The sequence below is a fragment of the Patiria miniata genome, unplaced genomic scaffold (genome assembly GCF_015706575.1).
Source record: "Patiria miniata isolate m_02_andy unplaced genomic scaffold, ASM1570657v1 HiC_scaffold_22, whole genome shotgun sequence".
NCBI lineage: Eukaryota > Metazoa > Echinodermata > Asteroidea > Valvatida > Asterinidae > Patiria > Patiria miniata.
The window spans coordinates 8,243,867-8,261,447 of NW_024037061.1; the positions used below are offsets into that span (position 1 = coordinate 8,243,867).

Consider the following 17,581-nt stretch of genomic DNA (forward strand, 5'->3'; position numbering starts at 1 on the left):
TTGCAGACGACACAGGGAGCCCGACTGAAATAAAAGGTGCAAAGTTCGAAGAGCGCCGCCAAGTAAAGCTCAACAGAGGGCGCTCGACCATTTCTTCTAAAATTAGACGGCGAAACATTTCAAGTATGCGTAAAATGTTTCATTAGACGCGCGCACAGACGAAGTATGACAAGGATTAAAACATTGAATACTTTAAAGACATTATCTTCGATATGGTTACAGCATGTCGGAAGGAATAACTTACAGGGGATTGAGGAGAAGGGCCTACAAAATAAAATCTGTTGTCGAATGAAGGGGGTTTTCTAATAAAAAGAAGTGTCCCTAATTTTGTTGTGCATCTAGCTGGTACCGGCCGTGTTCTAATACCGCTTGTAATAACTGTTGGATATCAATTAAAACAAAATGTTTTTTTCTGGTGGATTACTGTAACAAATTAAATGTTTAACCCCATCCCCAACCATTTGCTATTTCTAATCTCTAGCCTAGCCTATGCTATGTCCATCCATTGTCCAATGTCGAATGTATAGCTAAGCCCTGGCCCTCCCCATCCTTCCAAGTTGTCTTCTGCTTGTCTTGCCCATGTCGAACCCATGAGAGATGGGAGGTCATCTCTCTATCTTCTTTTTTTTTACCTGCCTCTTCTTCTTTTCCCTGTCCTTGGTTGCCATTCTGTTTATCGTTTTGTTCATCTGTACGAGCCAGGTGTCCACCTATATATAGCATTTGCGTTCCGTTGCTCTTTGGACTGACTGAAGTTTACTTTCCAGATGTTTGGTTGTTGACCACGTTTCTGACCCATATTATGTTGTTGATGGAATACACTGGTTATACATTCTCCTTCCCAATGACATGGGTACACTGTAAAAACAGTGTTTAGCATTTAAACACATCAGAAACGTGTTTATAGTTTAATACGTTTAGGAATGTGTTTCAATTCTAAACGTTTACCACTTTTTAATGTTGTGAAACTAAACGTGTTTACGTTTTGGACATGTGCTTAGGATTGTATATCTAAATGCGCTTAGGAAGGTGTTTAAATGCTAAACATATTATTCATTGTATGTCAAACGGATAATGCTTGTCACAGAAAAAGGACATCTAAACATCTCATGGTGCTAAACGTGTGGAAAAATTGGGTACAGAATTAGTGTTTAGAAATGTGTTTAAATTCTAAACACCATTTTTACAGTGTATGTTCTTGTTGCACATGATTTCCTTATGTCCTTCACTTTACTTCTTCCTTTGTACAATATTTCATTAAACTGTTTGGCCCAGTTACTTGTACTCCTCAACTCTCTCTATTTCATGGTCCTCTACTTTGATATTCTGATCTGTTTGTTTGTTTGGGTTTTTTTTTTTTTTTTTTTTTGCTCTCTCTGTTCAAATCATTAAGTTGAATTTCCATGTTTTTCACTGTTGAGGTAATTAGGGTCACGTCATTTGCATATCGGAGGGTCTGTTAATGTTTCGCCATCCACGTTGACTCACATTTCCTCTAGAGGTAACTTCTTGAAGATAGCCTCCATGCATAGCTGTTGTGAACACCTTTGGCAACACTCCCCGACATTGTCACGATCTGCGAGACATCTTTATATTTATATTTATATTTTCTACAGTGGACCAAATTATTTCCAGTAGATCAAATGTAGGTTTTCCCGCACATTAAAAGAAATTCATTCAAATTCATAAACGGTTTCTTTCAATTTCGACTTGAAAATTCATGATCTTGCAAACCCCATGTTCAATTTCGTCTTTGGTCGCTCATTTTTGCACTTTGTTCAAACAATATCATACCTTAGCGATACTTTTTCGTGAAAGACAATTCAATTTCGTCGTCGACAATTGCCGATTGTACGATAGATGAATCAATTTTGTCACTTTGCAATTCAATGTTATATACAGTTCAATCAAATTCGTCTCATGATTGTATGCTATCTTAGGTATTTTTACGTTTTCATCTGTCCATTTCTACTACTTAAAACATAATTTATATGCTTTATTTTGTTGTGTCTGCTCAGTATCTGCTAACAGTTTAAACGTAGGTCTATAACCTTAAATAAGCATTCTTCGTGTAATAATTATAGGTTTTCCCGGCCATTTTAAAACACTTTTCATCCAAATTCACCAACAGGCTGTAACATTCAATTTCGTGCGAGAAAAATTTGTACACGCTTTTAATTACTCATTTACCATTCGATTTAATTAGTCATTTACCATTCGATTTCAAAGTTTGGTCACCCTCTTTAGTCACCGACTCGATAAATATTCGTCATTACAGATCGAATTCGTCTGTAATGACGAATTGCACGAATTTGTTGCCGAGTTGCAGAATTCAGAGATCGAATTCGTCTCATATAAATCAATTAGACGAATTTGATTTCTGAATAACGAGGTTTGGCGTAGGCAAGACGAAATCGAATACTTCAGGACGAAAGCGTGTGTTCGTTGAAATTGTCTGATAAAAAGACAAAAATAGTCCAGCGGATATGTGAAAAAAATGTGCACTTTTGCATAAAAGTATGAAGCCCATATAAAAGCATGAAACTTGGCACATATGTTTATTTCCCTGCGAGAAAATGTTTTAGATGTGGAGCCACCGCAAATTTTCCTTTTTAGGGGCTTGGCATCCATTTAAAAAAAAGGGGGGCGGGACTTGTCGTGCCCGCAGTGAAAACGGTTGTTCCCACTTGTCACCAAAGCAGGAAACTTCACAAAGACATAATTGTATAGATTATAAGTGTTTTCCAGATTTGGAGCTACCGCAAACGTACCTTTTTGGAGCTTGGCAGCCATTTTATATAAGGGGGGGGGGTAATTATTATGCCCACCTTGGTAAAAATTGTGCCCATATTTCATGAACGTATAAAACGTCCCACAGACGTTTATGTTCATGAGAAAAAAAAATCCAGATGTGGAGCCATCTCAAACACACCCTTTTAGGGGCGTGGCAACCATATTAGGAAAAAGGGGGGGCCGCGGGCGGGGTTTTCATGATGCCCACCATGGAAATATTGTTCCCACATTCACAGAGAAATAGAACTTTCCACAGACACTGACATTCATGAGAAAACAAATTCAAGATGTGGAGCTATCGCAATCGCAAACACACCCTTTTAGGGGCGTGGCAGCCATGTTGAAAAAAGGGGCGGGGTTCTCATTATGCCTACCACGGGGAAAAATGTGCCCACATCTCATAAACGAAAGAAGCTAATTCCAACTGACATAAATATTCACGAGAAAAAAAATCAGACGTGGAGCCACTGCAAACACACCATTTTAGGGGCGTGGCAGACATAGTAAAATGTGTGTGTGTGTGGGGGGGGGGGTAGTCATGATGCCCCTATAAAAAGAAGTTGTGCCTACCTTTCATAAACGGATTAAGCTCCACACAGACAATATATTCATGAAAATCTTTCTTTTTCCGAACATGAAGCCATCATAAACCTACCCTTTTAGAGGCGCGGCATCCATTTTCAAAATGGGGGGGGGGGGAGGGAGGTACTCAATATGCCCACCGTGGAAAATTTTGATCGCTTTTCATATGACAAAATCCACCTCAGATAGGTCTTTTAATATGTTGGAGTAGGGCCGCCTTTATAGTTGGAAGTGACTATTCACATTCGAAAAAAGAAAGATTCTCATAAATGTAATGTGGTAAATTAATATGGTGGTAAATTAATATGGTTGCCACGCCCCTAAAAGGGTGTGTTCGAGATGGCTCCACATCTGGAATTTTTTTTCTCATGAACATAAACGTCTTTGGGACGTTTTATTCGTTCATGAAATATGGACACAATTTTTCCCAAGGTGGGCATCATAATTCCCCCCCTTTTTTAAATGGCTACCACGCCCCCAAAAAGGTACTTTTGTGGTGGCTCCAAATCTGGAAAACACTTATAATCTATATAATTATGTCTTTGTGAAGTTTCCTGCTTTTGTGACAAATGGGAACAACCGTTTTCACCATGGGCGTCGCGAGGGGGGGGGGGGGGGCAAGGGGGGCACTTGCCCCCCCCCCCCCCCCCCCCCCCCTGGAAAAGCAAAAAAAAGAAAAAAGAAAGACCCAAAAAAAGAAGAAAAAAAAATTTAAAAAAAGAGGCGCGAAGACAAAGTGGTGTAAATTTAATGAGTTGGGGGGGGGGGGGGAAATGTCCCTGCCCCCTCTAAAACTGATAATTCGAAAATGTGTTGAAAAATACAAGCATTTTTGGTCAAAAAATTTTTTGCCCCCCTCAAGAAAAAATCCTGGCGACGCCCATGGTTTTCACTGCGGGCACGACACGTCCCGCCCCCTTTTTTAAAAGGATGCCACGCCCCTAAAAAGGTAAATTTGCGATGGCTCCACATCTAAAACAGTTTCTGGCGTGAATATGAACATCTGTGCCAAGTTTCACGCTTTTATGCAAAAGTGCACAATTCATCGATATTTTGTCACATAATATATCCGCTGGACTAGAAATCGATGTTGATCGACGAATTTAAATGTAGGTTTTCCCAGCGAATTTCCAAATTTTTTTAATCAGTTTCATTATCAGCCATTCAATTTCGCGTGAGTTTTGCACATGTGGTCCAATTGGGGTTTCTTTTTCGTTTGGGTTATATTCAATTTCATTTTTAGGCAGCCAAGATTTCACTGTGAATGTTCGTTTTCGTTTTCGGGCAGCCTATTTCGTTTTGGTGCATTCAAAACATAACTTGTAGCAGTCTTAAATTAAGTCTTTGCAACCTTTTGACGGTTGACGCATTCAAATTAGTGCACATCTGTGCGCTTATAACGTATAACCATGCTTTTCGTTTCTTATTCGTTTATGGGCAATCGCTTTCATCGTTTGGTCATTTAAATTAGTAAGATTTTTTATCGATATGTTTTCCTATTTTTCACCGAGGTTCATTCCCCCCCCCCCAAAAAAAACCTTGATGACTGTAAAATTTACAATGTTACAAATCAACTGATATGAGGGAAACAACATGCAACGAAGTAATGAATTGAAAAGGAATAAGATAATTTCTTTTTCACTGTTGATCTTTTCTACTTATTTAAACGTTTGATCAAGGGGCTTTTTTACGTTGACGATTTCTTGACGTGCAAGACATCGGGACACGTAATATGTTTGGAAACGGCTGTACCGTCAGGAACACTTCTCTTGCGTTATTTCTTAAATGTGTTCTTGCGTATGTCTGACAGAACACTTACCATATTCATAGGGCCCATGCAAACTTTTCAATGCAATACATCTTTGTGAGACACATTTAACCTAATTTGCAAGTTTTATTTTCCATTTTGAGGGGTTTTTGGTGCCTTCTCCGTTTTTATGCTAATGCAAAGTTTCATATTCAGTAGAAAACCTGTGATGGCGTTCCGAGCATGAATAATATAGGTTTTCCCGGACAATTTTGGAAAATGTGCGTTTGAATGTGTAAAACATAAATTCAATTTGGCGCCGAGTTTGAGAACGACGTACATCCTGGTTTCATTTTCGCAACAACTAGCATTCGATTTCATTTTGCATCAATCAAATGAATGAATATGCATAACGTTTCATTTAAGGAATTACAAATACGTGATTAGGTTTTCGGTTTGACCTATGCGTTGCCGATTATTACGAATGTGCAATCCAATTCGCAGAAAATCGATTGTCTATTGTGACACAGGCTAAATTGAACATTCTTTTTCATTTGTTACAATTTGAATTCGCATTTGCTGCATTCAGTTTAAATAAATTATACAGGCCTATACAAATCATGATACAACTTTGATTCATTAATTAATTATTCATTAATTAATCATTTATAATCAATGTATGCCTTATTGATCATTAATGTGTTTGTTCTTATATACACAAAGGCCTATGTGAAATGTAGGTAAATGAAGTGTGAAAATGATATATGATGTGACCAATATGAAATCACTCAAAATAATCTTGTAGCCATATTATTGAGACGGTAAAGGGACACATCACGTGTCATGTTACATGGGATCTGCATGGGGAATTTCTGAATATTCAAAAATTCAATCATTCAATCAACCATTCCTTAACTGTTACTTTAACACATAAATGAATTCCAATGCTTGACCAGGCATACGTTAAATAACACTGCGAGGGAAATCAGCTGCACATTTAGCGAAAAAGATTGATGAGAAATTAAAAGGAAAACAGGATTGCGGATGTGCCTTCGATTTCGCACTAAAATGAAATGTCAATACACTAAATGCAGTGCACATTCGGGAAATCGTACGCTGACTTTTTACAACTGAATGCACTTTCACGGAAAAAGAATTATCATTTGTTAAATAGAAACAGAGATTTGGAACGTTCATTCTATTTCGCACGAAAACGAATGCTTCTTTTACAAATTCGTGTACACATTTTCCGAAATTGTCCGGGAAAACCTATATTACACGGCTATTTCAGCAAAAAAAGTTGCTAGAATTTTGGACATTTTGCCGTCAGAAATTTCTTTTATTTGGTGATTATATGATGTGTCAGTACATGGCAGTAAGCCAATGACCATCCCTTTCCCACAAAAGTTGTTAATTAGCAAATTTTGGATGAATAATTTGAAAGAAAAAACCCTAAACTGATCAGTGTCTTCCTGAAATGACATCACAGTAACAGCGTTAGTCCGGAAAAACATGGAAACTTTCAAATGCTTAAAGAAGTGCACATTTGCAATAAGATTAACCCAAAAAGTGTTGTCAAATGTATAGTTTTCTTACATTTCACAGAGTTGCGCAAAAAGAATTCCTGTGAAAGATTGATTGCACATACCCTTTATTAAAGAAAGAAAGTCAATCTACGGTTAGAAGTCATCAAATATGATTTACGCTAAGGAATACGGACACGTATGATATGAAGTCTTAAAAGATGTTTGACAAAATGTGAAACATGTTTGCCCATTAATGAAAACGAATGCCCGATCAACTCCTTACTAATGGTTTAGACGAAATTGAATGAACAACGCGATACTTTTAATATGAATGCATCTTTGATAGGGACGAGTGAAGCTAAAGGCGATAGAATGCTTGGATAGTGAAATTAAATGATTCTTTTTGATTGTCGAATGCCGATCTGCATGATCTTTCAATTTCAATCTAAATCGAATGAGCCAGGCGTTAATTGAATGACAATTTTGTGAAATTGGCCGGGAAAAACCTATATTAGAAACGGTGAATTGGAATGATAAACGTTTTAAAATAGCCGGGATAACCCATATATTATGCAAAATTGTATTCTTTTACAATACTTATTTGTGTATCCATTTAGTTCTTTGACAGTTTTATGCGTCAACAACTGAAAGAAATAAGTTATACACACATACACACGCAAATGAAAATGCATACTTTCCATTTCATGCAAGAAATAGGTAGGCCTATAATTATGCACTTATGAAAAGCAAAATGTGTTCATATTTTTTTCACATCTTTCGGAAACAATCAATTCAGTTCTTTTTCTTGTCTTTTGAATTGGTTGTTAAACCTTCAATTTCTCGTCTTGCAATGCACCATGCCAAATACGTCTGTGCACGGTATACCAGTATGCGCATTTGTTTGGTGAATTGGCGAAAATGTCTTGAAATCGATAGAATAATTAACGACGAATTCAATCCTTACATTGTGTAGATGATCATCAGGTGAGACAATTCCATTTTGACGACATCGAATGGACAAATGTTGACATTGATTGACCATTGATCTTTGGAATGACCAATGACTAAATTCATTGTAGCATTTGCGCGTTCCAGTCTTCTCGAGACGAACTTGAAATTAACCGTTTATGAATGTGAATGAATTAAGTTTTAAAATGTGCGGGAGAACCTATATCAAGGTATGGAGTTTGCAAATATTTTAGTTTTCCATTTGCCTTCTATGTGGACTCTGTGCATAACATTCTGATTTTTGTCATAACATGTTTGGAAAACTCATATGTTACTGCAACTTCTCATTAAATTGGCCAATGTTTATCAACTACCTGCAGGCTCCCACACTCCCGAAATCATCGATAAGTGTCAAGGGCGGATCAAGCTTTCAAAAAAAAGGGGGGGGGGGCTTGCCTAAGGGAATGTTGTGAAATCTACGATGCTTTCTCCTGCATTCCAAGGCAATTTGAGAATACAATTTAGGAACTTTTAGCTTTACATTTATTTTTGGCCAATTTTTTTTTACTATAACATTAGTCAGCGGCTAACTTAAAAAAATAATCTTATTGCTCTCATCATTTGCGTGTTAGTATGTGTTGTTTTCTGTCTACTTTTCTTTTATGAGTGATTTCTTTGTCTATTTTACTTCAGTGTAATATTAATAATGAGGGCTGTTTTTGGAAAGCTTAAGCAGTTTTTTAAAAACTGAAATGCACCACCTTCGGTAAAGATTACAATTAATTTAAAAATAAAATAAAGCGGATGTAGATGGCTGGAAGTTCAAACGAAACAAGACAATCTTAATAAAGCTGGGCCCCGAGGAGCGTAACACTATACAATAGCACTGACCGAATTGCAAGTGAGTCAGTCAGTCAGTCAGATACTACTGGACACTAGACTGGCCGCGTAATTTTTTTCCTAGGAGGGTTAGGGGCAAAATCATGAATAATTCAGTTTTTCCTTTGAATCATTGCAAGACTTAGGTTCTCGTTCTATTTTCCCCTTAATTTAAAATTATCTCAGTGATAAATTTGGCGAAGAAAAATAGCTGATGAAAATCAGCAGCGATGACGTGGATTTGAACCAGGGATCTTTGTATCCACTAGGCTACTGTGTGGTAGCTCGACGACAACCGTTCTTTAAAATGCTTTAATGTATTGTAACTAGTTGAGTAACTAACAACAATGCAGTTGATGTCATTGTCCGTTCTCATGGATAAACATGAATTATTCATGACATTGCCCCTAACCCTCCTAGGAATAAAAATTACGCAGGCTGGCCCTCTGAGACCAGTAAATAGATGAAAGGGAGGGAGATGGGACACACAAAAAAGTTTAAATTGTCGGCCAAAGATCGTTTTAAATAGAGAAATGTTGATCATTTTATTTGTCATATAATAGCAAGCATTAAAGCTTCAAATTACAACGCTGATTGGGTTCTTGTGCAACGTCCAAGAATGAATGGCCTTAAGACTTACTTTGAAATATCTAGTTATAAAATGCAACCCAATTAATACTGAAATACGTTTCAAAATGTTGCAACACAAGGTTATTGAGTACGTTTTAAGCCCCAAAGACCAAAAGTATAAGTTAGTAAGCGCAAATTCAGGCCGGAATATGAGTAAATACACAAACAGACGGAAACAAGTATGCAAAAAATGTTCCAATATTTACCAAAGGACTTGGAGTCAATTTATAGTCCTTTGTCAAATACCCCAACGTTTTCAACATAACCTTTTGTCCTATTAGATACCTCAGCTTCCACCAGTATTAAACAGAGCCAAAAAGACCAAGTCTTTTAAATATATTCTTATTCATGTTAAATTCAATTATAAAATCTTTAATTCCATCATGATGGTTGAACTCAGAAATGGACAATGTGAAAACAACAGCTCATGTTGTCAATCACTTCCCAGCATGGTAATAATCAGCTTTCATTTCATGTGATTAGAGACATGTGGCACCCAGATATGAATGGTTCAAACTCTGGGTTTCGACAGTCTGAATGAATAACCTGTAGAAAAAAAATTCTATACGTGAAATGTTTATAATAGTATAAAACAAAGGGAATTTTTAAAAATAAAATCATACAATACCAGAATTGTTATGTTTATTCTTAGGCATGTAAAGAAAATATATATTTATACAAACGAACCGGGAAAACTCAATTAACTTTGCCGACAGTTATGAACGTTTCCGACAGTTATGCTCTGCCTGTCGTCAGGTGAGCATACTGTACTGTAAGAAACGTTCACTTTCCCTGATTCGTTTCAGAAACTCACAAATAAGATTTGTTATATGGTGCTAACGTTAACTTAATACCAACTCTGACACAGCCCCAGTTTTCTGACCCCTACATCCATGTCTTTCACAACTGCAATCACTTATATAAAGCTTTAACCCTCTTATGCAAATATGCATTCTGAGCCATGCTGTTACTTGGGTCAATATTGGTCAAGTGACCATTGGTTCCTTGCTCTATGGTTAAAAGTATACCAGGGGAATGGAAGGAAACTTTGACTGTTTGCGACCTTTTAAACAGCAGGGGGTTGGTTAATTTATTTCAACTTTTCGAAGCAGCTTTCCCAGCAGCTAATTCCCACATACATGTAGTCCAGAAACCATCTGATGGTATGTTGCCTAATGTTGGTATATTAGCGATTCCTGGATCATGAAAGCAAGTGTATTGTCCATAACAGAGCCAATTAACCATGGCCTCTTCATTAATGATTCAAAGAAATTATCAAAGACTCCTAGTCTGTAAATTTCCTTGACCATTACTAACTGATTTTAGGGGGAGTGTGTGGCCTAGTGGTTAGGGTTCGTGACTCATGATCAGAGGGTCCGGGGTTCGAATCCAGCCGCTGGTCATATATTGTGTCCTTGGGCAAGGCACTTCACCCCCACTTGCCCCTCTCCACCCAGGAGTATAAATGGGTACCGGCATTAGCTGGGGAGTAACCTGCGATGGACTAGCATCCCATCCAGGGGGAGTAGAAATATTCTCAGTCGTTTCATGCTACTGAAACCGGAGATAAACGCCGACCTGATGGGCCACATTGGCTCGGGACAGACTTTACTTTACTACTAACTGATTTTAAGGTATATTCACCGAGCTGTGTCACGGACATTGCGTAATGCTGGAATTGCCCATATATAACCCCCTGACGTACTCTTGTCAAGTCAGATTTTTCCTTGTCAAAACAAATACAGCTTTTAGCTAGAAAAAAAATATGTGAAATATGGGACATGTAAAAGACAAAATAAATAATTTGTTTTAGTGAGCCTTCCAGGAAGGGGATCTAAAAGTCTTACAATTTTTTTGGACAATGACAATACATACAAAGGTAAGGGCTGGGTTTATGAGGTCTTATGAATCCCCCCCAAAAAATCAACATTAAACAAAACCAATTGCATGGTGCTGAAATTTTCAAGTAGAATCCGATTCTATGTAAAGTAATAGTGGCTAGGCTCAACCTTCCTCAGACTTGAAAAATCTTCCTAAACCAATTCAAAGGTTGAATCCAGAAGTCGAACAACCGTCGAGTCAAATTCATACTTGCACATTACAAGGCACATGTACATGTATATCCGCCAAGTCTTGTCAATTAAAAAATTGCCACCAACTACCAAAAAATAAAAGTTGTGAATGCTTTAACAGAAAGCAGATTTGAGAGTCATGATTTCTTTTTATGCAAGAACCGAACATCAAAATTACAATGAAGAAATTACGGTACTGTGAGACCCGCTCCAGCAAGATTCAATTTTACTTCTTTCAAATGAATTTCTGTCAATGGGCAATATTTTTGGCCTATTGCTCAAAAATATGGCCAAAAGACAATCACAACTGCATAGAGATGTGTTTGTTTTTTTGTTGCTAAAACCTTCCTTAATCCCTTTTTTGGGCTAAAATCTTCCTTACCCCTAATTTCCTAGGCATTTTTGCTAGGATGCAACCTCAATCCTGCACAATCCTCCAAATGCCTCCATGTAAAAATTGCATACAGCCTCAATCCTCCAAAAACCTCCATTTATTGTCTTGAATGTGGTCCTTGGTCAATTCTGCAAAATCCTCGAACAATCACTGTCAATGTGTTGAGGCAGAGCCAGTGACATCCTGGAGCAGTACAAATGATTTCAAGTATATTATAGGCCTAAATGTACGCACGGCCGAGAATATACAACACAAGGTCCGGCCTGAGACTTTGACACAGTGCATCCTCCAAAACTTAAGCCACACATTTTTGCCGATTATAGCCTCAGTCCTGCAAAATCTTTCATTCTGCAAAGAGGATTTTGGAGGATTTGGGAAGGTTAGGGTTAACCCATGGAATAACCACTGATCTCTCTATAAAAATCTGGATAGCCCATTAGCTGTTAGAAGTGAAGTCATCGTCTGCCAAATTACCACTCCAAGAACAATAGATTTGTAAAGGAGGATTTTTAATTATATTAACCATGTACACTTTTTATTCAACGAATTAAATGACAAAATATATTTTTATAAAATTTCTGTTTAGAAAAAAAAAGTTCATATACTTCTAGACGACTTTATTATAATGGAGGGATCCGAAACCAGTGCATAGCTTCACTCTTTCATACAGCTTGGAATGGCTTCGATCTATCCAGATTTTTTTAGTTGAAATCAGTAGGAATAACCCATTGGCATATTTCTTGGACACTAGGTCCCAAAGTGTGTTGGCTGTTCCATCCTGAATCCATTGAAATCCTACAAGACCAAGCAGTGGATTTTAATGGAGTCCTATTAACCATCCCTCTCTGGCTGAAATTCAACAAAGCCATCCCAGCAGTCAAAATCTGCGACTGTTTTTAAAGGTTTTATAAAAGTTCCGTTTACATATAACCAGCATTGACTGGCAGTGACTGTTTATGTACCTTGATTAAGCTACACTTTGACTGAAGGCGATTGATGAGCTGGATGTGCCTACCAGTTACTTGCTTTTGTCTGTCGATGGAATTTGACTAGTCACAGTGCCTACAAGAAATGTGATCGGACTGTTGGTGACTAACCTGTGTATAAAGGCATGGCAGGGGAAGAGGATTGATTATGACTGTCTGTGTCTGTTCAGACAGCAGGACGTAAGTGGGCTACAAGCTCAAGTATCAACGTTTACAAAGAGAGAGAGTTGGGGGAGACCACTGGGAGGGATATTCCAACGTGTTGCCAATGACGCCTGACCATAGATATCAGACAAATGAATTCTTCTGATACCTATGCGCCCGACACTCACGCGAAGACACTGTGTTTGTGCACATTCAGAATATGTGTCGTGCAAACTCCATGCCATACGCGCACAAACCAGTACGCGCATGTACCAGTAGGCACACGAACCAGTAGGCGTACGCACCAGTGGACATACGCACCAGTGGGTGTATGCACCAGTAGGCGTACGCACCAGTAGGCGTACGCACCAGTAGGCGTACGCACCAGTAGGCGTACGCACCAGTAGGCGTACGCACCAGTAGGCGTATGCACCAGTAGGCGTACGCACCAGTAGGCCCACACACCAGTAGGCGCACATAGTGTGTCCTGTCTACAGGGATCTTAAAAGTGATAAAAAATGCCATCTTCTGTTCGTGCACAGAGTCCTTAGTGTAACTGGCTTTAAATACTGTACTGATATGTTAACCTAATACTGATGTTATTGTCATAATGAACCGATGCCGGCATTGAGCCTAACCTTGTCCCCAGGCCTGAATGAAAACTCAAAATCCTTGGGTGCCTCAAAGATAAGAACTACGGTGGATCCAAGGTTGAACTCTCCAATGCCTTGACCCCTGGAGACCCTGATACCAGGGGCAGGGACGTCTTTGGTGTGGGTATCGGACTCTGGGGAGGTGGGGTTGATGGTGTAGTCATGGTCGTGGTAATCGCCTTGCTGGAACTTGCCTTTGACATTGGTGCGGAGCTCCTAAACAAAATAGAAAAGGTCACAGTTTCAAATTACTACAGACTTTGGGCCAGGGGAAAAATCATATTTCACGAAATCCTCTGGGGTAGTTCATTCTTACCTTAACCTAAAGAGTGATGAAACCTGATTATCTTCAATAAACATTATCAAATGACCCAATGTGAGGCTCTGTAAACTGACTTATGACAGATTTGTAATCGCCTCAGTCACAAGCAATCACAAGCCATCACAAATCATAACAAGTCATCACAAGTCATCACAAGTCATCACAAGTCATCACAAGCCATCACAAGTCATCACAAGTCAACACAAGCCATCACAAGTCATCGCAAGTCCATCACAAGTCCATCACAAGTCCATCACAAGTCAACACAAGCCATCACAAGTCATCACAAGTCCATCACAAGTCATCATAAGCCATCACAAGTCAACACAACTCAAGCCACAAGCTACTCAGCTGAACTGTGACATTCTTTGTCATTGTTTATCTCCTGTCAATTGTGATCAGGCTTGTGAAATTGACTTAAAGGAACATGAAATAAAATTTTGATTGCATTTTTTTTGCTTAAATCAATAAAGGATGATGTTATCAACAATATTTTGTGTATGGCGGTGTTTATTTTCTGGGATAATGGGGGAAAATAATTTGTGAACATGTTTGGTCAAACTACTCTGCCCCACAAAGGGAAGCTTCATTAACATAAAACTTCGCGAGGGGTATGACGCAAGTTAAGGCAGCGACTTGCCGCGCTGCGGGGGCACCAGCATTGCGGCGTGCATCATAATACATGTACATATACATTGCGGCACTGAAAGTTTTTCTGGTGTTTCGTTCGGAATCGAGGAGATATAACACCCGATTTTCGGCCATACCGACAAGGTGTGTGGCTGCTGGGTGTAGCAAAACTACCAAGGATGGAGTAAGCCTTCATTTGTTTCCAGTAAATCCGAAATATCGGAGCATTTGGAGAGCCAAAGTGAAGGTAAATACCAGAGCAAAGTCATGAAAGTGGTCCGGGCCCAGTGAGTTCGCGGCCCTCTGCGCTGCACTTTGAGCCGTCGTGTTTTGATGCTGGTCTGTACAGCAACAAGGCATGCCCCTAAAAAACATCGAGTCAGTGTCTGAATCATTAGAACTCTTATTCGAATCGGACGAATCTGTACCATTTGCATCGGATTCGCTAAGGCAAGAAGAGGACGGTCTTCGGAACTTTCACGGTCATGACGGTCGTCGTTGTGTTCATTCGACAACGGTGGCACCGTGGCACGTCCACTGTACATGTAGACACATTCGTACGTGTGCATATAATGCCACGTACGGGTATGCGGCGGCTGCGCATACACACAGCACAGTAGCTTCGCTAATCCGTCTCGTACCCAGACGTCATTTACGGGCCCTGGATTTCTCTGCCTTTTTTTACGTCATGAACAGCGCCCTCATTTGGAGTTGCCGCGAAAATCAAAAAGGGGGGGTTCATTTTGGACGGCAAATTACCACACTAAACGTACACCAGAACCAGTTCTGCTTTTAATTCACATTTAATACACATAAATGAAGGTATATATAAAATAAAATACGTTATGAAAATTTTGGACTGCATGTTTCCTTTAAGAATTAACTTCTGATTGACTTGTGATTCTTAAACTCAGTGACAACTCGGACTACCGATAAAACTCACCTTGTCAAAGTAAATATTGATGGATCCTACGTTGGTGGCACCGACTGCTGTCATTGAGAAATCCGTGCTCCCATTCACCACGAAGAACGACTCGCTCATTCATTGAGAAAAGACCGGGGATCCAGCGAGCGATACCCGGATTGACCGAGAACAGGAGACCTGCGAATACATGGACAAAGCAAAACAAAATCAACAAATGGAACTGGCTGTTAAACAAGCATTCCTGGTTATCTTAAAGCCATTTTGATCCACGTGTTATACCACGTTCGTTTACACAACTGGATGTTGTGGTCATGTATATGGTTTTTTGGTCTGTATTTGTCTTGTTATTTTTGGTATTTCTATAGTTTTTGGATTTGTTCTGTACATGTATATACATTTTGTCTGTTCTTGTTTTTGTGCTGTTGAGGTTGACTAAATAATAATAATAATAATAATAGTAATGCCAATCTGTACTCTCCTACACTGCATGTTCATCTGTTGAAATATGATTGGTATGAAAGTGGTGACATAAACGGTTTAATGCAGGTACACTACCATGCACAACGAGCTTGCGACGTCAACTGTTGACATGGTCTATAAGTTAACTAATATTAAAGTGTGAATGTCTAGCTTTAAATTTTTCTCAAAAGTAAGGCACTTGAGCTTAAAAGCCTGGAGGAGAGGTGACAATGAGAAGAAATTACAGTTTTAGAGGTGGGAGGAAAACCTTAGAAGAATATTATGGGAACCCACGTAGGGAATCAGGTAGGGACTGAAAACCCAATCCACATGTGGACCAGGGCAGGAATCGAACCCGGAAGGCGAGGAATGTAACCACTGCGCCAACCTGACTCCCCAAAAGTTGAAGAATGTCAAACGTCGTCACCAATCTCCAGGAACTTGCTCCAGACTGTACTTTTTGATGCATACAATCACTGGAAACCAACCATGCAGTCGAACTAGACAATTCAAATCATTGGGGACTGACGTGAATGCATGCTTTCGTTCAAAGAAAATAAGCATTAATTAGCTGATCTTTTGTGCTTTCAATGAATGAAAATAACAAGACCTCTAAGATGGCTGCCATATGCAAAGGGTCTACTGAACAGACATTTTTTTTAAAAAAATGCCAGGTAGTAAGAAGTGAAGGTACACTGTAAAGTGTATACGTCGCACTGCAGTCTGCATCACAGTACTTAGCATTATTCAATTACATGGAAATTGTCAGACTCAGTAACCTTAAAAAGGCCCATGGTAATTACAATTTTAAGTACGTGTACTAATACCGTAATCTAGTTTCCTGTGCCATATGGTTTCGAGTCTTCCAATGTTTTACATGTATGTCATTGGAATTAAACATGCCATATCATTTTTTTTAACGTTTGGTTGCAATTTACTGCAAGAGTTATACAAAATGCCAGAAATGGAGTCTGTTATGCCCCTTTTATTCTTAATTGGAAGTAATGAAGAAATGTACAGGGCTGACATACAAATTTAGTGCTAAAAACACTAATTTCTTGGAATTGCTAAACAAAAATAGAAAGATGTGAATTCTAGCATTTGGTGAAAGGGATGTCTTCAGCGGCAGCGCAACATTTTTGAAAGTAGGGGGGGGGGGGGAGGGCAAGGCACCGGGGGGGGGGGGGGGGGGAGGTGTTGATAATTAATCCTTGTTTGGTTTCAAAGCTTGGCCAAATGTTGGGGCCAAGGTAAAATCGCTACATTTTGAAAGGTGGTTGGGGGGGGGGGGGCGCAAACACCCTGCCCGATGACGCCTGACATTCACGCAAAGATGCTTCAGATTAAAATTACTCTTCACTTCACACTATACACCTGAACGCGCTCGCAATGTGTCCCGTCCGCTTGCCTCTCGGAAAGTGGTCCAGAAGCAGTCTCTCTTGTACCTGATCGGAGCCCACTAAGCTCTTACTGGACTTACCAGGGAAATGCCTCCTGTGTTTAATGGTCCAGTCCGTGGGTGAATGGAAGCGATGGTAGTCACCAGGGGCTAGATACAGAATACACTGATACAGACTGTTACCGGGCCTGGTCTTTATGCAAGTTTGGTACTCGTCATTGGAGATCTGTAAAGAAGAGTGAGACATATGTCATTAATCCTAGCAGTCCCAAATCCATCCAAATCCACACCCTGGTTTCGGTGGATTATTTTTCTAATGTTTTACCTTTACATCCCATGTGAGTTTCACCTTCTTGTTGTTTTAAATTGTTTGGGTATTTTTTCTTTTCCTTGAACTTTAACAATTATGCATTGTATATTAATTAAAAGCATGCTAATTAAATATGTACAGAGACAGAGAGGTAGACTCACACACGTACAAGGTGGAATGGT

General features: G+C 39.2%; 1 protein-coding gene across 1 annotated transcript in view; it reads right to left on the reverse strand.

The window, feature by feature from the left end:
- Nucleotides 1–13,258: 13,258 nt before the first annotated feature.
- Nucleotides 13,259–17,581, reverse strand: part of LOC119730384 (phosphatidylserine decarboxylase proenzyme, mitochondrial-like) — a gene marked incomplete in the record, with an annotated part of 5,210 nt that continues 887 nt past the window's right edge. Inside the window, 4 exon segments of the mRNA XM_038203250.1 lie at nucleotides 13,259–13,570; nucleotides 15,250–15,310; nucleotides 15,312–15,408; nucleotides 17,171–17,315. Coding sequence (XP_038059178.1) covers nucleotides 13,307–13,570; nucleotides 15,250–15,310; nucleotides 15,312–15,408; nucleotides 17,171–17,315 — 567 coding nt within the window.